Raw genomic sequence first — 23,885 nt, 5'->3', positions numbered from 1 at the left:
TGACTGAGAGCATGAGAATACAAGTCGGGGGCGGGGGAAAGCAGGAGCCCGATGTGGGATTCAATCCCAGAAGCCTGGGATCCTGACTTGAGCCAAAGGCAGATGCTTAACTGACTGAGCCACCAGGGCACCCAGTGAGGCAATTTTAAAAAAGAACATTTCATTCGTGTGCTTAGGGGCTTCCACAATGATGGAAATCAGCAGCATTTGTTCAAAAGATATTCGAAAAACCGTGTGTGCTTCTTCCCACAGATCATAATCGCCGTGAGCCAGCTGATAGCCGATGTCGCGCTAAGCGGAGGGTCGCGATTTCAGGAGTCTCTATTCATTATTAATAATTTTGCCAACAGTGACAGACCTATGAAGGTATGTTCTCACTCCAAGGAGTAAACTAGAACCACCTTCTGAGTCAGAAAAGTTCATACTGCTCTAGATATGCTCTCATGGGATTCACAACTCTTGATAGTGTCGAGTGTATAAGACGTGGGCTTTGCCTTGTGTGGCCCCGTCTCTCCAGCGCCCAGAACACGGCCTGGTACATAGAGCATCTTCAAAATCATCTGGCTGGCTGGAGAAATTACTATACTTTGTTACACGTAGTTATTATAGCTAGTAGGATTGGAATTTTTTTCTGAGCTTGATTTCTAAACTTCTTTTTTTGAGAGTTATTATCATCTATGATTTTGATTACTGGTGCACTGGGTTTCAGGAATCCTCTGTTCACTGATTACAGCTTGCCCTAGGTACATAGGCAAACCCTAGCCTAACCCTGTTGTTCTTACATACCAGGTGGCTGAGGCCAAGCCCAAGACCCTGACCACCATCCCTCTTTCTTATCCATATATGCTCAACCTACAACATTGTTAAAAATACGTTTGTCTTGTTGCACAGAGAACAGGTCCTGATCTTCAGTGATGCATGTGTTCAAGGGAAGAAGAATCTTTTGCCAGTAGAAGGCTTTCTCTCCCAGAGGGATCATCCCCATTCTTGGGAAAGGTCATCCTCCAGGATAATTTAACAATATTGTGTTAAAAAAAAAAAGGAAGGAAAAAAAACTCCCAGTCACAGCATACTTGATGTTTGGGACATGTAGAATCTATGTACCAAAGAAAAAAAATTATTCCCATAAGAATGTTTCTTAGACTGAAAAAAAAAAACCAAAAAACAAAACAAAAAAAAAAAACAGTGCTAGTGCTTCTCAGGCTGGGAAAGTTTGCTTTTCAGCCAGTTTTACTGGTTCCCTGAGAGATCAGTGTATGCTCCAACTAATCCCACGAGCATGGAAACAATTTTTGTCATTAAGGATCTTCTACCCTGAAATTTATTTTTGTTGGTCATTACCATTCTTAATTCTGTGTTATATAAAAATTGGATTAGCATCTTTTTCAAAGTAAACAAGGTCCACTGTGGCTGACCTTGATAAGAACTCTTTGTCATGACCCATTTCTTAGTTTTATTCTTGTAGGGCTGTCATCACCAATAAGGTCATCAAGGTATGCCTTTACCCCAGTAAATGAAATTGCTACTGGGGTTTGAGAAGGAGCTTTAATGTGAAACTAAGGATGTACTGTATGTTGGCTAATCGAATTTAAATAAAAGTTAAAAAAAAAAGAAGGAACCTTACTAGCCATACTTATTATTTTTAAAGGGATTAAGAAAGCACTTTTAAGAACTGTTTCCTCCGTTTTTCTGAAAATAAATAAATTGGAAAAAAGAAAAAAAAAAGAACTGTTTCCTCCACATTTGGTTATATTCACCTTGGAAAGCTCCCTAACCCCTGTAACTTGTCCCTCACTCATCTCTGAATCCTACTGATAATTGTGATCAGTCCACTTGTGTTAAGAGGAAGTGATAGTACTTTCTTAATAGTGGCCAGGATAAAGAGGAAACTAATTTAGGAGGTTTGGAGAACAAAACAACACTCCAAGAGAAGCTAGTAAATTCTTTAGAGAATGTCCTGTGCTTCACAGCCTTTTAGTTGGAGAAGTGGAAATGTATGGATTCTACCTGAGTGTATGTGGTAATCGGCGGACGGGATAGGTATGCTTTTCCATAAGGAAGAGTGGCTGAGATCACTAGCTCTGGGGCCAGGATGTCTGGGTGTCAATCCTGTCCCTGCCACTTAACCAGCTGTGACACTTTGGTTGAACTATTTAACTGTGGCGTTCCTCCGTTTTCCTATTGGTTAAATGAATTACAACAGTACTTATTTCATAGGGTTGCTGGAAAAATAAAAGATGTAAGGCACTCAGACCGTTGCTTGATCCATAGTAAGCTGTCCATTTTTAGTTACTCTTGTAACTAAAATTCCATGATAACGGCCAATAATTCTCATGGCCATGGGATTTACAGAGGACTAGCTAGAGTTCAGAGCCAGGTAGTCTGGCTCCAGAAGCCGTGCTTTTATGTATTGTGAGTATACTGCCATCAAGGTAGAGCCTTTAAAAAGAATTAATTTAAAGCTCTTCAGGAGCGCCTGGGTGGCTCCGTTGGTTAAGTATCTGGCTCATGATCTCAGCCCAGGTCTCGATCTCAGGGTCATGAGTTCAAGCCCTGTGTTGGGCTCCATCCTGTGCTTGGAGCTTACTTTAAAATACAATGAAATAAAATAAAGTAAAGTAAAATAAAATACTCTTTAGATATGTAATATACCAAGAACCAAATACCAAGAACTGTCCCAAGGAATATAAATCATGTTATTCCCAGGATTGGATGCCAAGGCTTAGAGCACATTAATAATGTTAATGAACATGTCTTTTTTGTTTGTTTTGAAATCAGGCAACTGCTTTTCCTGCAGAAGTCAAAGACTTGACCAAGAGAATCCGTACCGTTCTCATGGCCACTGCTCAAATGAAGGAGCATGAGAAAGATCCAGAAATGCTCATTGATCTCCAGTATAGCTTAGCCAAGTCCTATGCAAGCACTCCGGAGCTCAGGAAAACCTGGCTTGATAGCATGGCCAAGATTCACATAAAAAATGGAGATTTTTCAGAGGTGAGGACCTAAGACTTTGTCCTGAGCACAGTCCTACAAAAACCCTGGAACGCAGGCTGACTGTTCTTTTTTTTGTCCTCCTCTTTCAGGCAGCAATGTGTTATGTCCACGTGGCAGCTTTGGTTGCAGAGTTTCTTCATCGAAAAAGTAAGATATTTCTGTTCTCAGACACAGTGGAGGATTTCCGCTAGCGTGCGAGTTTTCATGCTTGTAGCTTGTGACTAGGAATGTGATGTCATTGAGCTCCGAAAACTATGTTCACCGTTAGCCCCATTCCATGTTAAACAGAAGTTGTTATAAAAGAAAACTGGACTGTTCATTTTGCCTTCCATTAAGAGCACAAGAATAAGTTAAATAGTAACAGGGCCGAGCCTGATTCCCAATGTTTATTTTTCCAAGATTGTCTCCCTGGAAGACTGCCACCGATTAAATTCTTCTCAGGGCTCATGAGAAGCTCTGGTTAATAGAGATCCTCTGTTTTCCGCTCATCTGTCTCAGATTCACCAAAACCTGCCACAGATGATATCTCTGTAGCTACCTTAGTGTACCGGTACTTTGGTATTAGAAGGGGTCAGCACATCAGCAAGATGACCAAATAAGATGTGCCTTGTTTGTATACAACCCCCCCAACAATGTGGTATCTGTCCATGGACAAACGTGCCTCTGGGAGCTGCGGAATCCAGCAGTGTGTGCCAAGGGGCCTGGGGAGGAATCTCACCCACCCGGGCTTTAGGCAACAAACAGATGAACCTTGGTCCCCTAATGGGCCCCAGCCCCTCCCAGCTGCGGTCTGAGAGCCCCTGGAGAACGCTGCCTTAGACAGTTGTCCACAGATTAGAGAGGATGGTCCTTGGTGCATGTCCAGGGGTCCAGCTGAGAAGTTCTGGCATGCTTTTGGAGCTAAACAGATACAAGTTCAGATGCCTTGGAGCGGCTCAGAACAGTTTGACTTGACTCATGTCCCACCTTCTTTAAGGTGGCTTGGCTTAGTGCCAAGAGAGACCTCCTTGCACATGGTTTCTTCAGTGGGAAAAAGTGAGAGCCTATGAGTGGGCACCTGGCTTCCCCAGCAGTACAGGACCCGCCAAAGAGGCCCATTTCTCTCTCGCCCTGCCGGAGTCCTGGCTCCTGAGCCGCATGACTGGGGGTGGGGAAAGGGAGGGAGTGTGCAGGTAGGATTCCTAGATGGGTTTTAAAAGACAGGAATCCTACTGGCTGCATTGCAGGCTCTATCCAGAAGCCCGCCAGCAAGGCACGAGGGACACTTAGCTCATGGATTCTCCCCCCGCCATTGCCCCATCTAGCCCACAGGTACTCTCCACGCCTTGCACATCTAAACCACACACTCCTTTATCCTCTAGCTGGGTCCCTGGGCATTCTCCTGATAGGTGATGAGAGCCAGCTTTTGCAGATGACCAGAAAGCCATCCAGAATCTGTGGGCCCCTTGGGGACCATGGACTTGAGCTTCAGCACCAGCCTTGAGAGAGCAAAAGGGAGCTGTTAGCACCCGGCCTGGTGTGTCGCATGAGGGAGAGAAGGCATACAAGCTTCAGAAATCTGCCACAAAGGGGAGCAAGGAGTGTGAAGCAAGGCTATCCATAGGAAGTTGGGGAAGGCCCCATGGAAGTTCGCTCTCTCCCAGAGTCGGCCAGTAAAGGTGGTTGGCGATGACTGCTACTTCAGATGCAAGACTTGAGAGAACAGGAAAAACAAAGGAAACATGACACCAACAAAGGATCCCAACAATCTTCCAGTAACCCGTGTCAAAGACTTGGAGCTCTGCAGATTACCTCCTCAAGAATTCAAAATAGCCGTGTTAAGGAAGCTTAATGAGCTACAATAAAACTGAAAGACAACTCAATGATGTCAGGAAAACCATACGAGAACAAAACAAGAAGTTAAACAGAAATTTTGAAGGAAACACAAATTCTGGCATTGAAGAATACAATGAATGAAGTGAAGAATGCAGCAGAGCATTGCTGGCAGAATGGATCAAGCAGAAGAACTAATCTGTGAAATAGAAACCAGGACCTTTGATGGGGCGCACGGGTGGCTCAGCTGGTTAGACATCCAACTCTTGATGTAGGCTCTGGTCATGATCTCAGGCGCCCTGCTCAGTGGGTTGTTTGCTTGAGATTCTCTCTCCTTCTGCCTCTGCCCCTCTACCCTAAAATAAATAAATAGATCTTTTAAAAAACAAGAGAAGAAGAAGCCAGGACCTTTAAAATGATCTCATCAGAGAAGAACAAAGGACAAAAGAATGAGAAAGAGTGAAGAAGCTTATATGGGTGATCTTCGGGACAGCATCAGAGGAAACAATCTGTGAATTATTAGAGTCTGAGAAAGAGACAGAAAGCTTTTATTTCAAGAAATATTGGCCGAGAACGTCCCAAGTCTAGAGAGAGATTTGGACACCCATGTTCACGAGGTTCATAGATCCCCAAAAAACTCAAAGATAGCGTCTCTAAAGATGTGTTTATAGTAAAACTGTCAAAAGACAAGGAATCCATGGGACTCCTGGGTGGCTCAGTTGGTTAAGCATCTGCCTTCCGCTCAGGTCACAATCCCGGGATCCTGGGATTGAGCCCCACATTGGGCTCCCTGCTTGGTGGGAAGCCTGCTTCTCCCTCTGCCACTCACCTGCTTGTGTTCCCTCTCTCGCTGTCTCTTGCTGTCTCTTGCTGTCTCTCACTGTGTGTCAAATAAATAAATAAATCTTTTTTTTTAAAGGCAAGTAATCCTAACGTAGCAAGAGAAAGTAAGTTTGTAACTTACAAGGGAACTCCCCTAAGTCTATCAGTGGATTTTGCAGCAGAACCTTACAGGCAAGGAGAGAGCGGGGTGATCTACTCAGAGCACTGAAAGAATAAAACTGCCAGTCAAGAGTACTCTTTCCAGCAAAGTTGTCCTTCAGAAATGATGGACGGGTGAAGATATTCCCAGGCATACAAAAGCTGAACAAGTTATCAGTGCTAGACCTGCCTCACAAGAAGTGCTGAAATGAAAAAGGTGCTAATTAGTGACATGAAAACATATGAAACGGGTTTGAATGAATGGGTAAAGATGTGGCACATATACATAATGGAATGTTGTTCAGCCTCAAGAAGAAGGAAATCCTGCCAATTCGGGTAATACGAATGGACCTTGAAGGTGCTCTGCTAAGTGAAATGAGTCAGAAAGAGAAAGACAAACACCGTATGATCTTACTTTCATGTAGCATCTAAAAAGTTGAATTCACAGAAGCAGAGAGTGAAATGGTAGTTGCAAGGGGCTGGAGGGGGGTGGGAGGGGAAACAGGAAGATGTTGGTGAGAGGGTAGAAACTTTCAGGTATAAGATGAATACATTATGGAGATCTAATGCACAGCACAGTGATCATAGTTAAAGAAACTGTATTATAAAAAAAAAAAGAAACTGTATTATATACTTGATAGTTGCTGGGAGAGTAGATCTTAAATATTCTCATCTCCCCCCAGATGGTAAGTACATGTGGTGTTAACACCGCTGTGGTAATTGTTTTGCAATATACACGTGTGAAATCAACACACACACCTTAAACTTACACAGTATTAGGTATCAATTATGTCAATAGAGCTGGAGGGGAGGTCGGGAGCAGGGCAGGCAAAACAGAAAGGGAGTCAGTGGTCTTGAATGGCTTTGGGATCCAGCAGGTCTAATTCAAGACTCTACCTGAAAGTTTCCCTTTCCAGAAACGATATTGCTGGCTACTACTGTAGAAACTACTCGAGCTAGGTTTAAAAATTGACCAGGTACAGATATTGCAAAGAAACCTTCCACTATCTATCATAATGGCCAAGCTACTTCCTCTAAGGCAGTTGAATGAGTAACATGAGGGTAAAATGAAACCATCTTGTGGGAGTCCTATCACTCTGCCTTGGTCTGTGAGAACACAGCCATGTTTATTTTGTTTTTTAACTCCAGGATTCCTACAGTTAACTACATGGCTTTCATTTTACATCTAAGGCTCAGTGTTCGATTGCCTCATATAATACCACCCGTGTGTGGAGGACCTCTTTCTTTCTTTTTAAGATTTTATTTATTTGTCAGGGAGAGACGGAGAGCACGAGCAGGAGAAGGGGCAGAGAGAGAAGCAGATTCCCCGCTGAGCAAAGAGCCCGAGGTGGGGCTCAATCCCAGGACCCTGGGATCATGACCTGAGCCGAAGGCAGACGCTTACCCGACTGAGCCACCCCGGCGTCCAGGAAGAACCTCTCTCTAAAATGAGTCTTCACAAGCATGGTGTCATAACTAAAATGGAGATTCATTTTACTTATATTTTAAATGAACACTTTCTGTTTGATACCAAAATATTTTTTTTAACAGTCCATGTGTTTGAAATTGGCATACTCTGGTTTTCTCCTTTTTTAGTACATAGGTGGTTTTAAAATGGAAAAATCTTACTTAGCAAAAGAAGGCCCTGTTTCAGGGTTTGTTTGTTTGTTTTTTTCCTACATCCCTGGTCTGCCCATGAAATTACAGCCAAAATAAATACTGAACTTGTACACCTGTAATTCCAAATAAACTGGTAGAAGAACTCTAAACACACTAATACATTCTTAGGTCTGTTTTTCAGATAAGTGAGGTTAATATTACCTCCTCTTTTTATTAGAGAAATCACAATAAGAGTTTTATGTCTACTGAAAATGGTTAGAAATATTTCCCTAGAATTTGTTTCCACAAGTCCAAAAACCCTACAATCACGCAGAAATCAAGGATTATTCTTCTCCATTATCATTCCTTAATCTTTAACACTAGAAGACTGGACAAAATAGTAAGTAAAAAAGAAAAATAGAAATATCGCTGTGGTTTTTTGGACATTGGCTTGAGGCTGCTAGCCTGAACACCAGATCATGTGGCACATTTCAGTAAGTGTAAATGGTGCTTAAAAACATTTTTTTAAATTTGAGTATAGTTGACACACAATGTCAAACTAGTTTGAGGTGTTCAACATAGTGATTTAACCCTCTGCGTTATGGTATGGTCACCACGAGTCCCATCTGTCCCCATACAACGCCATTACAATATCCTTGGCTATATTCCCCACGCTGTGCCTTTTATTCCTGTGACTTATTCATTCCATGACTGGGAGCCTGTGTCTCCCATGCCCCTTCACCCATTTTTGCCCATCCCCCATTTAAATATTTACTTCATAATCCCTTTGAGGTTTTTTAGCTTACCCTTCCTAGAACTCAAGGGGCCCCTCTCCAAATAGGGAAAGATGTTTAGCATTTTAAAGAAAACATAATGTTAAATTGAGGAGTTTACATTCTTATTTATTTATAGCTGCCATCTATTTTTAGACTTGGAAAATCCTACTTGTTAAACTAGCAAAGCTTATGCCAAAATGGGGACAGAGTTGTAAAATCCTCAGGGCTCCCCCTTACCCTGGGCTCTGGTCATTCCAATGATCCATAACACCCTCTTTTGGTGATTAGCTGATTAAACTATGCAGTTACAGTAATGTGGACTGCTAAAACACATTGTGAAAACACAATAGCAATGTGGACTGCTAAAACACATGTGAAAACACAGTTTCGAAACTTAATCCATTAACCTGTTACCCGGTCTGAGAACTTCAGGATCTAGATAAGAGCTGGGTATTTACTGGGCAACTAAAAACACAGCTGAGTGCAGAACTAAGGGAAAAAAAGTTTTATTAACACTTAAAGACAGGCTTAGTTCAAAACTATAAATAAAATAAAATAAAATCTTTAAAAAAAAAACTATAGTTGAGCAATTCTACAACGTTTTGTTTTCTACTGTTAAGTGTCCTTTGATGATGAAAACAAAAGGGAAGGAGAGTTAGAACGTATTTTAAATCTTTGACACATCCGAGTGCCTGGGTGGCTCAGTTGGTTAATCATCTGCCTTTGGCTTGGGTCCTGATCTCAGGGTTCTGAGATCGAGTCTAGCTAGCATCGGGTCCCTGCTCGGTAGGAAATCTGCTTCTCCTTCCCTTGCTCCCCCTGCTTGTGCTCTCTCTCTGCCAAATAAATAAATAAAGTATTTTTTTAAAATAACAAATCTTTGAAATATTGATTGCAAAAATTTTGTTTTCTCCTCCTATGCCATTTCTCTTGAAGTCATTATAAAGCACTTCTAATCAAGATGAAATGAAATGCTACTGACCAGCTCACATATTGGTGACAGATGTTCTCCTGTTTAGAGTTTTTAAGGAAAAAAAAACAACCTAATTTGTCCCATTGGGTGGTTTCCTAAGCAAGCAAAGGCTTGGCCCCTTCCTCCCTGGGGCTGACACCAGAAGACCAGCAACGGCCATTTCTAGATTTTTTGTGTGTGTATTTCAGGCCCTGAACCGGAAGGGAAAGGGGAAGGAGATGTGTGTTCTTCCCTGTCACCCCCACCCCACATCTCTCAGTCAGCCAAAGCTCTTGCTGTTCCTACCAGAGAGACCTTAAGGATTATCGTTCTCTTCCTTTTACCTAAGTTACCTCTAAGTGGTGATGATTACTGGGTGTCGGTTACTCTCACCCCCACGGATATAAAAGAAAACCAGGTCTAAATGTCCCCATTTCCATTTTATCTGAGAACCCCCAACTATTCTAGATCTCCTTCTTTTAAGCTAGACCTCATGTCCCTCTCCCTCTTCTCTTCCTGAGGGCAGGCACAACTGTTCCCCCCCCTCTCCCCCGAGGATGGGAGGCGGGGGAGGTAAGAGTCCAGTCTCTGCATTCTTCCACCACCACTTGGCATCCAAGGTTCGACAAAGCTGCCGTCCTAGACGGCTCCCCCAACAACCCAGAAAAAGGAATTTCCTTTCCCATAGAATCTGTTCTTTTCATTCCTTATAGGGTAATGTTGCTCCCTTTCTCGGGTCTTCCTACCCTGAATCTGGTAGCTTAAGTCCTGTAGGCTTTTTATTTCCTGATTCCTTGCCAATCACAGCCTTTCCCCTCTTTTGCCCTCCTTTCAGGACTTTCAACCTCTTATCCTTCTTCTGACCAGCAGTCTTCCTTTATCAAGGGTTCGACTGCTTCCCCATCCTCCGAACTCCTCCCCACTTTTTTTTTTACCGCCACCCGCACCCCGATCACTTGTGCTCAGGGTAGTGGTCTGTCCCTGGCCAGTTTGCATCTTGCTTTCCCTGGGACAACAGTCAGGAACAGAGCATCGATAGCTGTGAAGGGCAAGGTCAGGAACCCAGGTCGTATGCCCCGGAAGATCCATCGCGGACTCTGGAAAATCACCTTCTGCAATGCTACATGGAGCTGCGTGAGGTTCCTGAAGTACACGCCTCCCTCTGTTGGGGTGTAGACACGGGTCACTTCTAGATTCAGCAACTCGCTTCATCTGAAAATCTTAACAGCATTTTAAAGACCCTCACAACCAAAAGGGTCCTCTGATCACTGGACAGTTTGGTGGGTGCCAATAACTTAAGGAAACAAGGGGATATCATCTCCTCTGGGTAGAGTTATGTCAGGCATAGGAGTGAAGCTAAACACACTTAGTCTGATAGTGAACTCGGAGGCTAGCAATCCCTAACAGCCGTCTTGTCGCCAGATGCAGCAGACCATGAGCTCCAAAGTGGGTGTTGACCTGTCAGTTTCTGAGGGAAAAAAAAAAAAAACAGCCCATAATTTGCCCTCCTCCTACTTACAACTTATACCGGGAGATTCTCTCCCACGATGCTTTAGCCTCATCAGATCTCTGGTATAGGAGCGTGCCTTCTTTTGTCCTCCCCTAAATCACAGCATTCTAGAAGAATCCTAGATTTGGGAATCCCTTAATAAATTTTAGCTCAGGAGTTTTTTTGTTTGTTGTTATTTTTTTTAAGATTTTATTTACTTATTAGAGAGATAGAGACCACAAGTAGGCAGAGCAGCAGGCAGAGGAAGAGGGAGAAGCAGGCTCTCTGCTGAGCAGGGAGCCTGATGTGGGGCTTGATCCCAGGACTCTCGGATCATGACCTGAGCCAAAGGCAGCCGCTTAACCAACTGAACCAGCCTGGTGTCCCCAGACAGGAGTTTTTTCCCTGCCTATGGACCTAGCGGCCAGAGACCTTCAGGGACTGATGCTTTTTTCTCTGTCAAGGACTACACTGTATTGCTTCACTCAATTTTGGGGGCCCTCTTCCATCCCACCTGGCTCTTGACTTCACCAAGGTGCTCAAACGGACATTTTCTCAATTTCAAAACGTTCTCCTGATGCACTACCCGAAGATTGGCTGAATCAGACCTGTTACTGGTCCCCAGCAAGATAAGGGGTATTATCCTGAATGTAAATCAGCTATGTGACTGAGCATAGTTAATTCAGGGGACATTTTTACCCCCATAGACTTTTTCGAAGAAGGAAATGATGTATTGATTCATGTTCTGGTGCAGGTTCCTTATCTTGTTGTGGTCCAGCACTTTGAATAGAACACTATGACAGACCATTTTAGGCACGGTTATCTTTAGAAATGAAATGTGTCATGCCCTATCTTAAGTGTCTTTTATTACCTGATTTCTTTGAAAAAAAAATGGCCCTAAAGTCCATTGGGTCCAAGTAAATCTCATTGTAATTTCCTTTCCTCTCAGAAATCCACTGATTGCCCCCAATGTGTTTCTCCATTCTTGAAAAAGGACTTCAGAATAACCCCATCTTTCCTCACCCAAAACCTGTCTGTCTGTCTGTCTGTCTGTCTGTCTCTCTCAGAAGCATGGTGCTTCCTTGATAACTCATGCTCCAGCAAGCATCTTACCAGGCAGTGTATGTCTAGTTAGCTTTCATGTAGACAAGAGGAGTTGGCAAAATCCAAGCCTCGATACATGACCTTTTTTTTTAAACCATAATTCTTAGAAATCTCCTAAACATAAAGTCCAACTCTCTTAAATCTTCCTTCTGTTTTTCCCAACCTCTAACCTTGGGGAGCTTTCCAGGGCTTCTTCCATGAGTAGATCATGCTTTCTAAGCATCACTATTCCAGAGGTTCTAGAACAATAGATTGCCAACAATTTTTATTCCCTCGCGACCAGCTGATTTTCACCCACTAGCAGATTCTTTTATAAGGAGGCTGGATTTTCTGTAACTCTTAAATTCCAGCCCACCTATGGAAAGGTAAATAAAAACAGGAGTTGTTGGGACACGTTCCCCTGTCCAGAATGTGGCTGGCACCCACGTGGCCTGCCCTCTGTACCTACACTCTTCACTTGACAGGAACCACTTGGTCCACAGTCCTACAGGAGCTGTCCTCAGCTTGAGCTCACTTGCTGCTTCTCCGGAGTCCAGCTGTAGCTTCACTCACTGTACTAGCTGGCAACAATTGTCCTATCTTGGAAAAACCCATTTATTGGTAGCTTTGCATTCAGCACTCCTTACATGCTAGGTTCTGTTCTAAACCCTTTGCGTTTCCTTTAATTCTCGCGAAGTCGCTATTATCTCTGTGTTACCGCTGATGAAACTTTTTACAGTTCTAGGGAGATGAGCAGGGCTCAAGTCACACAATTAGTGCTAGACCTGAAGATATCGGACTCTGAAAGCTCTGATTCTCCCAGGGTCTGCCCCTTTTCTCCAAGGTTGATGCTTTAGCCCTGTTGTATGTTTTCTCTTTCTGCCTCTCTTACAAGTCCTGGGCTAGGCTTCCCCCCAATGACCCACTTCCTTTCCCAATTCTACAGTGAGATCAGGAGCTAGAAATGGTTACAAAAATTCATTCTCTGGTTACCTGAAAAGTACATGGCCTCCTTGATTAGGTGACAAGCCAGAAACATACAGGATCAAAGTGTTAGATGACACTTGGGAAACAGGGACTCTACTAGCCCTTGAAGATGAGGCAGAGTCCCAGAAGGAAACTTACTTGTTGGTAACCTGAGCTCACTTTTGGGGGGAAAAGACCAGTAAAATGTGTAGTAGATGGGAACCATTTGTAAAATTCTTTACAGACTGAAAATCGCACTTAGGACTTTGATTGGTACGAAAATATCCACATTCGTTTTTAAAGGTAACCAGTCCCTGTAAGGCTGTTATTTACAAAATGCTTTTTTTTGTTCCCATGGATGGGACTGGAGGAAATTATACTGAATGAAATAAGTCAAGCAGAGAAAGTCAATTATCATATGGTTTCACTTACTTGTGGAACATAAGGAGTAACATGGAGGACATTAGGAGAAGGAAAGGAAAAGTGAATTGGGGGAAATTGGAGGTGGAGACGAACCACGAGAGACTGTGGACTCTGAGAAACAAACTGAGGGTTTTGGAGGGGGGAGGGATGGCTGAACCTGGTGGTGGGTATTAAGGAGGGCATGTATTGCATGGAGCACTGGGTTTGGTACATAAGCAATGAATCTTGGAACACTGAAAAAAAAATTTAAGAAAACGCTTTTTAAAAAAATAAATTCCTTTCACTGCTTTCTGTTCATACAGAATTATTCCCTAATGGATGTTCAGCCTTCAAGAAAATTACTCCCAATATAGATGAAGAAGGAGCCATGAAAGAAGATGCTGGAATGATGGATGTCCATTATAGTGAAGTAAGATTCCAGGGCCTGCAATGCCAGTTATAGGAATTTAACTTCTTGAAATTTATATTAAAAAATTATTACAGCTAACTTAATTTGGAAGGGAACTGAGGACTGATGAACTGTAAACATGAAACCTTCCCAGGGCCAAGATGTCCCTATTTGGAATATGGAGCCGTGACTCTGGAACGGATCCTATCGTCTGGCTTCAGAGAGGCAATATTTATCATCTTCAAACTGCCATCCCAGTAACCAGATCAGAGTCAACATACTTTGGAAAAAACCTCCTTTAAAAAATATAGCTCACAATGTAGCCACTCAGCAGAGTATGCCTATGAGTCTGTTTAAACATGGAAAATTTCTGCTGTAAATTTCATATGGCTACCAGACGGCTTTGGTTGTCAGTCAACAAACATTTATTGGCTTATGAGCAAGGCCCTGGACCTGATGATGTAGGTGCTATAAAATAATCAGCCAGGGCCAAACCCTCACTGACCTCCGGTGCCTACCTGAATGGCTAATCCACCTACACGGAATGGGGGTGGGGTGGGGAGCAGGACCGTACCATTTGAATGATACACACAGTGTGTTCCACGTAAAGTCAAAGGTGAGAGAGGTGCCTTTGAGCTGACGTAGAACAGTGAGCTGTGATTAGAGAGGGTTGAAGAAAGAGAACACCACCAAAGTGGTCTACAAGGTGGGAAGGTATAAGGCTTTGGGGCAGTAGAATGGATCCTTTTGGCTAAACCCGGTTGGGTTCACATAGAGAAGAAAAGTAGTTGAGGTGATATTTTTGAGAAACTGGGTGTTTGGGCTTTATTCAGGAGAATGTTGAATTACTCTCAGACAATGAGGACAGAACAATGGCGGGATGAAAGCAAGGAAGTGGAGAGTGTCATTTGGCAGTAATGTGGGAGACATGTTGAAGACAGAGGCTAGAGAGAGGGCTGCCCAGGAGTCTAGATGCGAGGCAGTCAGGGCCGAAACCCACCTGCTGGCTGAGTCGGGATGCACTGTGAAGATCGGAGGAAGGCCTGCTGGGAGGAGAACCGGAAGGGGAAGAGTCAAAGGTAGCCCTGAGCTTTTGGGTTTGACTGTTCCAGAAAAACTACAGGTGGATGATTTTCCAGGGAAGATGATGAATTCCATCTTTGATGTATGTTGAATTTGGAGTAGGAGTGTTATCACGACGGAAGTAACCATCAGGCTTCTAGGAGTTTAGAACCAAATCTGAGGAGAGAGATCAGGGTCAGAGAGCCACATCTGGAAGTCATCTGTTGAGAACCAAAGCAGAGCGAGGATGGGAGGTCACAGAGCCAGTGAAAACCAGAGAACCAAAGACTGAAACACAAAGAAGTTTGCAGAGTGGGAAGATGAAAAAATGAACAAAACCAGAAATTTAAGGGGTTGTAGTCCCATAGAAACACATTTTTGAGAGTTGTATTAAGAAACATCAGCAATCAGATTGAAGTGACAGAGATATACTTTATTATACTGAATGAATTGCTTTGTTTTTTTAAATACAAGACAGTCTCAAGTTAGCTGTAGTTCATGTAGCTAAAATGACATGTTTAGAAGTTTTAACTATTTCTATATGGGTCTCTTGCCTCATCAGTAACATAAGGACAATACCATCCTGGTCAATTCAAAATAAATGTAAAGCTCTCTGTAGCTCATTAGGCACTACAGAAGTGTCAAACTTCATGGCTGACGTACTTGACAGTGATGTTACACTTTACTCTAGAACCTAGAAGGGTAGATATTTACAACATGTTTGCTAAGTCAATTATAACAGATACTCTAGAAACTTGCATTTTAATTCCAGCTCAGTGCTTGACTGTGAAGCCTTGGGGAAGTTAATTCACATTTTGGGGGGGCAGGGGGTCTTAGTTAGACTTAAATGATTTCCCAGAGACCTCCAGTTCTTATGGGCTGACAGTGGAAGAACTCAGGGGAGTTATGGAAGATAAATGGTTGAGCCCAACTGAAGTTACATTCTTGTCTTCCAAATAACATCTTCAGCTTATTCACAGAAATAGCCTTGAGCCCGAGTCAGATACCTTCAAAGAGAATGGCAACATTTCCTATTAGTCAAGAACTATAATCTGTTTTCTATGTAAACACATTTGCTGGAACTCTAGTGTGTTCTCAGTAATAATTTATACATTTTATTTGATGTATACAGATAGAATCATGTTCAGAAAAGCCTTTGTATGTTGCAGCTTGTGGAAGAAGGCTTCCTCATGCTCGAGCCAAAGGAAAAATAACTGACACTGATATATGAGCTTTATTGAAATGAAAAGTACAAATGGTTGTCTATATAGTGCCTGTATTTACATACGTGAAAAACCAATAATAATGAAATTTAATTTGTTTCTAAAACTGCATGTCTGACCTTTGATTTAGAATAGTTTTTTTTTAAGATTTTATTATTTGTCAGGAAGAGAGAGAGAGCACAAGAGGGGCAGAGGGAGAGGGAGAAGCAGGCTCCTTGCTTAGCAAGGAGCCCAATGCGGGACTTGATCCCAGGGCTCTGGGATCTTGACTTGAGCTGAAGGCAGATGCTTAACCAACTGAGCCACCCAGGCATCCCATGATTTTCAGTCGTTTTTAAGGATGTAATTGGCACATTCCTAAGCAAACAGTTTGATGAATTTTGATAGTTGTATATATCCATGTGACTTATCAGCAGAAACAAAAAATAGAACATATCCATTCTTTTTTTTTAAAGATTTTATTTATTTATTTGACAGAGAGAGTGAGCACAGGCAGGTAGAGTGTCAGGCAGAGGCAGAGGGAGAAGCAGGCTCCCTGCTGAGCAAGGAGCCCGATGTGGGACTCGATCCCAGGAGGCCGGGATCATGACCTGAGCTGAAGGCAGCCGCTTAACCAACTGAGCCACCCAGGCACCCCGAACATATCCACTCTTGCATAAAGTTCTCTTACGCCCATCTCCAGTCAGTCTCCCCTCCCTACCACCTAATTTCTATCACCATAGATTAATTTCGCCCATATCAGTGTCATAAAAATGGACTCTTTCATTCCATTCAATAAATACCCTTCTGCATCTGGCTTCTTTTGCTTAATCTGATGTTTTTGAGATACAGCGATGTTGCTAAGTATATCAAAAGTTTGTTCTTGGGGCACCTGGGTGGCTCAGTGGGTTAAGCCTCTGCCTTCAGCTCGGGTCATGATCTCAGGGTCCTGGGATCAAGCCCCGCATCGGGCTCTCTGCTCAGCGGGGAGCCTGCTTGCCCCTCTCTCTCTGCCTGCCTCTCTGCCTACTTGTGATTTCTGTCTGTCAAATAAATTTTAAAAATTTTTTAAAGGTTTGTTCTTTTTCATTACTACATAATACTCCATTGTATTGATAACTGATTTTTTTTTTCCTGAACCCATTCTCCTGTTGATGAATTTTAGATTATTTCTATTTCGGGGCTGTTATGAATAAGTCTGCTGTAAACATTCTTAATCTATGACCTTTTGTGGACTTATACTTTCATTATTCTTGGGTAAATACCTAGGAGTAAAATTGCTGGATCCTAGGGAAGTTGTGTATTTAATCTTATAAGAAATTGCCAAGAGTTTCTGAAAGTGGTTCTTCTACCAGGAAAGGATGAGAGTTTCAGTTGCTCCTCATCCTCACCAACATCTGACGTGGCTAATCTTTCTTTTATTATTGCCATTCGAGTTGGTATCTCATTGAATTTTTAATTTATATTTTCCTTTTATTTTTTAAAGTAGTCTCCATGCTGGGCATGGAGCCCAACGCAGGGCTTGAACTCATGATCCTGAGATTTAAGACCTGAGCTAAAGTCAAGAGTTGGACCCTTAACCTCCTGAGCCACCCAGGCACCCCATTGTGAACCAAAAATATGCTCTGGTTTTCTTTGTCAGATACATGTGCTGCAAATTTATCTTTGATTTGTTTATTCATTTCTTTTTTTTTAAAGATTTTATTTATTTGTCAGAGAGAGAGAGGGAGAGAGTGAGCACAGGCAGACAGAATGGCAGGCAGAGGCAGAGGCAGAGGGAGAAGCAGGCTCCCTGCCGAGCAAGGAACCCGATGTGGGACTCGATCCCAGGACGCTGGGATCATGACCTGAGCCGAAGGCAGCTGCTTAACCAACTGAGCCACCCAGGCGTCCCTGTTTATTCATTTCTTAATTGAGTCTTTTATTGTGCCAAAAGTTTTGGTTTTGATGAAGTGCAACTTACCATTTTAGTGGTTTGTTCTTTTTATGTCTGGTCTGAGAAATCTTTGCTTACCTCAAGACTGCAAAGATGTTGTTCTACCTTTTTTTTTTTTTCAGATTTTATTTTTAAGTCATCTGTACACTCAACGTGGGGTTCAAACTCACAGCCCTGAGATCAAGAGTCACACACTCCTCCGATGGAGCCAGCCAGGCACCCCCTTACCTTTTCTTCTATAAACTTTGTCCGTACATGTTATATTTAGCTCTGTAATCTAGAATTCATTTTTGAGCCAGCAATCAGATAGAAGTCAAGGTTGAAGGCAGATATTTAGATGGTTCACACCATATGGGGGAAAATGAAAAAATTTCCTTTCGCCTGATTAAATTACTTTGGCGCTTTGGTCAAATTTCAGTTCTTTAGGTATGCGCAGCCTATTTCTGGACTCCGTTCCGTAGCACTGACCTGTTTGTCCATTTTTTTTTGCCCATAATTCAGCTTTAATAATCAACATTTTGTCATTCTTGCTTCATCTATTCCTCCCATCATGCACACATTTTTTTCCCAATTTATTTATTTTCAGCATAACAGTATTCATTATTTTTTCACCACACCCAGTGCTCCATGCAAGCTGTGCCCTCTATAATACCCACCACCTGGTACCCCAACCTCCCACCCCCCCCGCCACTTCAAACCCCTCAGACTGTTTTTCAGAGTCCATAGTCTCTCATGGTTCATCTTGTTTGTCCATCTTGATATGAATATCACACCATCTTGATTGCTCTAAGTTGAGAAGTCTTGAAATCTAATAGTGTTAGCCCTCCAGCTTTTTTTCCCCCCAAGTCATTTTGGCTAGTCTGCATCCTTTGAATTTCCATATAAAATTCAGAATCCTCTTCTCTAATTTCCTCAAAATTGCCTGCTGGAAGTTTGGGGGGCATTTTGTTACAATTATATATCAGTCCACGGAGAGTGATGTTTCGTGATTTTTCGGGACATAAGTCTTTTGCTGGATTTATTGGTAGATGATTGATGTTTTGCTGCCACCGTAAATAGTATTGCTTGATTTCTTTCTCAGTTTGTTGTTGCTAGTATCTATCCATTTGGTTGATTTTTGTATGTTCATCTTCCTATCTGCCGCCTCGCTAAATACGTGTATTTGTTTTAGGGGTTTGTGTATTCCTGAGGCTTTTCTGCCTACGCACTCATGTCATCTGCTCACACAGGCGTTTTTACATTCATCAATCTAGATGCCTTTTCTCTCTTTGGGTAGCCTGGTTTCACTGGCTAGCACCGTCATCATGTCGAATTCAGGTGGTGAGAACGGACATTTTGACCCATTCTCAAACTTACACGAGAAGAGTGTTCAGCCTGTAGGTTTCGCCCAGGTGCCCTTTATAGACTGAGGAAGGTTCCTTCTAGTTCTTGTTTGCTGAGCGTTCTTTTTTAATATCATGAAGGGATGTTGAGTTTTTTCCAATGCTTTTTCTGTATCTATTGCTGGAGGCACAGTTTTCTCTTATCTCCCGCTTTGTTCTGTCATTACAGTGAATTTTTTTCCCCATTGTAAGCCAGCTTTACATTTCTGCGACTCACTAGTTTCTAAGAGATTTTTAATTCCCCCAAAGTCCTTCCTTCCCACTGTTGTTAGGAATTCTAATTTGGCTAGTGAATCTTAATATACATTTTTTCAAGTAGCAGCATTCGATGCCACTATACTAATGACTGAGGAAACCAATATAAATAAAATATTGTTACTACTCTTGAAAACTCGCAGCCCGTTTGGAAAGTCAGACAAAGATAATGGGCAAGTAGAGGGATATTTATCCAGCCAGTGAATTCTCAGAGCAGGATAAAAGGTATCTAGTGTTGATTAGGAGAAGGATCCCAGAAGAGGTGATATCTAAGCCGTCTTAAAGGGGTTAACCCCTGGAAGGGGAGTAAAGGGCGTAAGGCCCAGCATGGACAAAGGCACAGAGTGAGGGCCACACTGTGGTGCCCCAAACTTCTGGTAGCTCTTTGCTGTTGGAGCATAAAGTACAAGGCTGGGCACCGCGAATGATGAGATTATAGAAGTGTCGGCTGGACTATTGCAAGCCTCATGTGCCAGATGAAAGATCTTGTCCTTTGCTATGTGAATGAAGTGGCAGCCATCTTGAAATTCTAAGAAGGGGAGAGGGACGTGGTCTGGTTTGCCTTTGGAATCAGAAGCCTACAGCAGATAGATTTATAAGTGGTCAGGCTGGAGGCAGGAAGATCAGTGAGCAAGAAAATAATACAGTCCTGAACCTTAGCAGCAGTGTGTGTGGAAGTAGAGAGGAAGGGTCAGATTTAAGAAACATTTAAGAAGTCAGACTGGCAGGGCACATGGGTGGCTCAGTGGGGTAAAGCCTCTGCCTTTGGCTCAGGTCAAGATCCCAGGGTCCTGGGACTGAGCCCCACATCGGGCTGTCTGCTCAGCCTGAGGAGCCTGCTTCTTCCTCTCCCTCTGCCTACTTGTGATTTCTGTCTGTCAAATGAATAAAAAAAATCTTAAAAAAAAAAGTCAGACTGGTAGAAGTTGGCAACGAGCTGACGAGAGGATGAGTGGAGAGAGAGAGTGCGCTGGGTCTCCAGGGCTGCCCTAATGGACCCACATGTATCATCTCACAGCTCTAGCATCTAGAAGTCTGAAATCAGGGTGTCAGCAGGGCCATGTTCCCCTCTGACACTCTGGGGACAATCTTTCCTCGCCTCTTCCTAGCTGGTCTCTGGCATTCCTCAGCTCCAGACTCTGCCTCTGTAGTCACATGGGGTCCTCCTCCAAGTCTCTGTCTTGTTGGGAGGATCCCAGCCATATTGGATTAAAGGTCCACCCTACTCCAGTGTGACTGTGCCATAATTAATTATATCCTCAGTAACCCTATTTCCAAATAAGGTCACGTTCTGAGGTAACTGGGGGTTAGGACTTAAGCATCTCTTTTCAAGGGACACCCTTGAACCCATCCCAGGGGTGGAGTCAAAACGACTCTTAAGTCTTCTAGCTAAGAGTTCATAGGGTATTGCCCTTGGCTGAATAGGAAAAACACAAGTGAAAAAACCAGTTTAGGAAGAAGCTGAGTTCAGAATTGCCTAAAGGGTATACAAGAGGAGCCATTTTAGGGGTGCCTGGGTGGCTTAGTGGGTTAAGCCTCTGCCTTTGGCTCAGGTCATGATCTCAGGATTCTGGGAAATCGAGCCCCGCATGGGGCTCTCTGCTCAGCAGGGAGCCTGCTTCCCCCTCTCTCTCTCTGCCTGCCTCTCTGCCTGCTTGTGATCTCTGTCTGTCAAATAAATAAAATTAAAATCTTAAAAAAAAGAAGAGCCATTTTAGCATTCAGTTCTGTAAATCTCAAGAGCATCTCATCTCTTCAAGAGAGAAACAAACTTGTTAAGACTTCTGGCTATAGCCGGGGTAACGGGCTTCATCATCTCATTGTTGAGAACATGAGATGGTCATAAAATTATCTGTTGCAACTGTTATTTTCTGGCAAGGTCAGACATCTCTATCTTGAGCTATTATCCTCTCATCCTCCCCCAATTTTAGGGCCAACAGTCAGGAAGGAAGCATTCTTTACCAAAATCACTTCATTTTCATAAACACTCCTATCGCTCCCACAAGAGCTTGAAAGTTGTCAAATCTTCTTTTTAAAAAAAATTTAATTTAATTTTTTTCAGTGTTCCGAAATTCATTACCACACCCAGTGCTGCATGCAATACGTGCCCCCCTTAATACCCACCACCAGGCTCACCAACCCCCCCCAAAACACTCAGTTTGTTTCTCAGAGTCCACAGTCTTTCAAATCTTCTCAAGACTCTGTTATGTTATGCATAAATACAGCTTCAGTATAAAAAAGAAACAACATTCAGAGGCTTAGTGGGATTTATCCCATCAGACCTTCATTCATTCTCCAGTTGGAACAAATAATGCATCCCCTTTTAAAGATACCCTTTCTTAGTGGGTGACACTTTTAAGTACAGTTAACATCTTCATTGTGTGAGTAAATGAAATAAATAGGTATGCTTCACTATTGTCAGGGATTACTTTCATATTTTTGAGAAGGGTTTCCATTTCAAGTATTTGATTTAAAAAGTAGAGTTGCGTAAGCCCTGCTCCTTCGGTGCACGTTCTGTTTGTTCTGTGTGTACTTGAAATGGCTCAGAATTTATTTGCCCAGAACCCTCAAACCATCTCTAATTCCTGATTGTGTTTTGCTCTTAATGCAGGAAGTGTTGCTGGAATTGCTAGAACAGTGTGTGGATGGCTTATGGAAAGCAGAACGTTACGAAGTAATTTCTGAGATTTCCAAGTTGATCATTCCAATTTATGAGAAACGTCGTGAATTTGAGGTAGGTCATTTAAACATGGGTATCATTGGCCTCAACTATGTTTTGGGGCAAAAAACAGTCATGTAGTTATGTCACTATCCCTCTACTGTGCATCCTCCGAAAAACTAGAAGGTTCATTATATTACAGCATTTGTATTTTATTATAGAATATAGATACTTAACTGTGTCGTTTTGAAATATTTGTCTAATTTGAAAGTTCCTATCCTTCAAAATCCTGTGAAATCCTAAAATGAGAATCCGACTTTACATTCATAGAGATTTGCCAAAGGAAATTAAGGGCAAACATGCAGAATATAAGTTTAAATTTCAATTATATACGTGGTTCTTAAAACATTTTAATCTAGCAGTTCCCCCCCTTTCCCCTCAGGACGTAAAAAATTCAGTGTTGTCTTCACCAAACCTTCATTCAAAAAAGCTTCTGAATTTCCCTGTTGCCTGAGAAGAGGCATAAGCCTAGCCTATTCTTTTCAGTTCGATGGGGAGACTAAATGTTCTGACAGCTGACCTAAGGGACGTAATTAAGACACTAGGAATAGTCCTACCATGAGGAGTTTTTCCAATTTAGTCTGCCAGCCAAAGCTGTTGATAAAGGCTAATTAATAAAGACTAGTAGTGAGGCACCTGGGTGGCTCAGTTGGTTGAGCATCTGACTTTGGCTTGGGTCGTGATCTCAGGGTCCTGGGATCGAGCCCCATGTCAGGCTCTCTGCTTGGTGGGGAGCCTGCTTCTCCATCTTACTCTCCCTCTGAGCTCTCCCTTTCTCTCTCTTTCTCTCAAATAAAGAAATAAAATCTTTTAAGAAAGAAGAAAAGAAATGACATTGCTCCTTCCATCAAAGCATTACATCCTAAGAACCTTCGTAAAATGTCCATAGTACCTACTTTCATACTAGCTTGAAGATAAGGCTACTAGAAACCTTGGTCAACTAATAGGGAAGAAAAAAAAATGTATCTTCTCTACACATGAAAGGAAATGATATTTTCTGTAGGGACACTACTCCCGTTTCCTTAGAGGCTTGTAAAGGTCTGGGCAGAACCCCTGACGTTCTACATGAGATGTAGGCATTGTTTCTAGGACACCGGAATTTAATTTTTCTCTGTATATTTGTGGGATGGGCTGAAAAGTGTCAAGAGATAGAAGCCATAAAGATAAGGAAAATTTCCCTCCAGTTGAGCTCAACTGTTTCTGTGCCCCCCCTTTTCTGTTGAGGTGAAATTCACAGAACATGCAATTAACCATTTGAAAGTGTACAGTTCAGGATCATCGAGTGCATCTGTGATGCTCAGAACCCACGACCTCTCTCTAGTTTCCAAACATTCTCATGGTCCCAGAAAAACACCTCCTACCCACTAAGTAATCGCTCTCCACCCCGCCCGCCATTCCCTGGTAATCACTGATCTGCTTTCTGTCTCTCTTGGATTTGCCTATTCTGGATGTGTCATCAAAAGGGATTAATGAAGATGTGACCTTTTGTGTCTGGCTTCTTTCACTTACCACGATACTTAAAAGGTCATCCAAGTCATAGTATGGATCAGGACTTCATTCCTTTTTATGGCAGAATGATTTTCCATCGCATGGCTATGCCACAGTTTGTTTATTTGTGTATCCTCTGGCAGACATTTGCGTTGTTTTCGCCTTTTGGCTATAATAAACAGTTGCTGTTACAGACATTCGTTTCTGTGTGGCCATATGTTTTCATTAATCTTGAGTATATACCTAGGAATGGAATTGCCAGGTTTCATGGGATAATTCTTTGTTTAACCCTTTGAGTAACCACCAAACTGCTTTCCCCTTTTTTACCTTCCCACCGGCGATGCATACATTCCGCATTCTGAACAACACTTGTTACTT

General features: G+C 42.5%; 1 protein-coding gene across 5 annotated transcripts in view; it reads left to right on the top strand.

Annotated features, from left to right (window-relative positions):
• The window catches only part of DOCK11 (dedicator of cytokinesis 11), a 189,504-nt gene that overhangs the window by 148,123 nt on the left and 17,496 nt on the right, over positions 1 to 23,885 (top strand). For all 5 annotated transcript variants that reach the window (XM_044236036.1, XM_044236035.1, XM_044236038.1 and 2 more), the window contains 5 exons: positions 253 to 366; positions 2,779 to 2,994; positions 3,084 to 3,141; positions 13,378 to 13,484; positions 21,912 to 22,034. In XM_044236036.1, coding sequence (XP_044091971.1) covers positions 253 to 366; positions 2,779 to 2,994; positions 3,084 to 3,141; positions 13,378 to 13,484; positions 21,912 to 22,034 — 618 coding nt within the window. The remainder of the gene's footprint in view (positions 1 to 252; positions 367 to 2,778; positions 2,995 to 3,083; positions 3,142 to 13,377; positions 13,485 to 21,911; positions 22,035 to 23,885) is intronic.

This window comes from Neovison vison, chromosome X, assembly GCF_020171115.1.
Source record: "Neovison vison isolate M4711 chromosome X, ASM_NN_V1, whole genome shotgun sequence".
In the NCBI taxonomy this organism is placed as follows: Eukaryota; Metazoa; Chordata; class Mammalia; order Carnivora; family Mustelidae; genus Neogale; species Neogale vison.
Note: the sequence above shows the minus strand (reverse complement) of the source record. Positions and strands in the feature narration are given on the sequence as shown.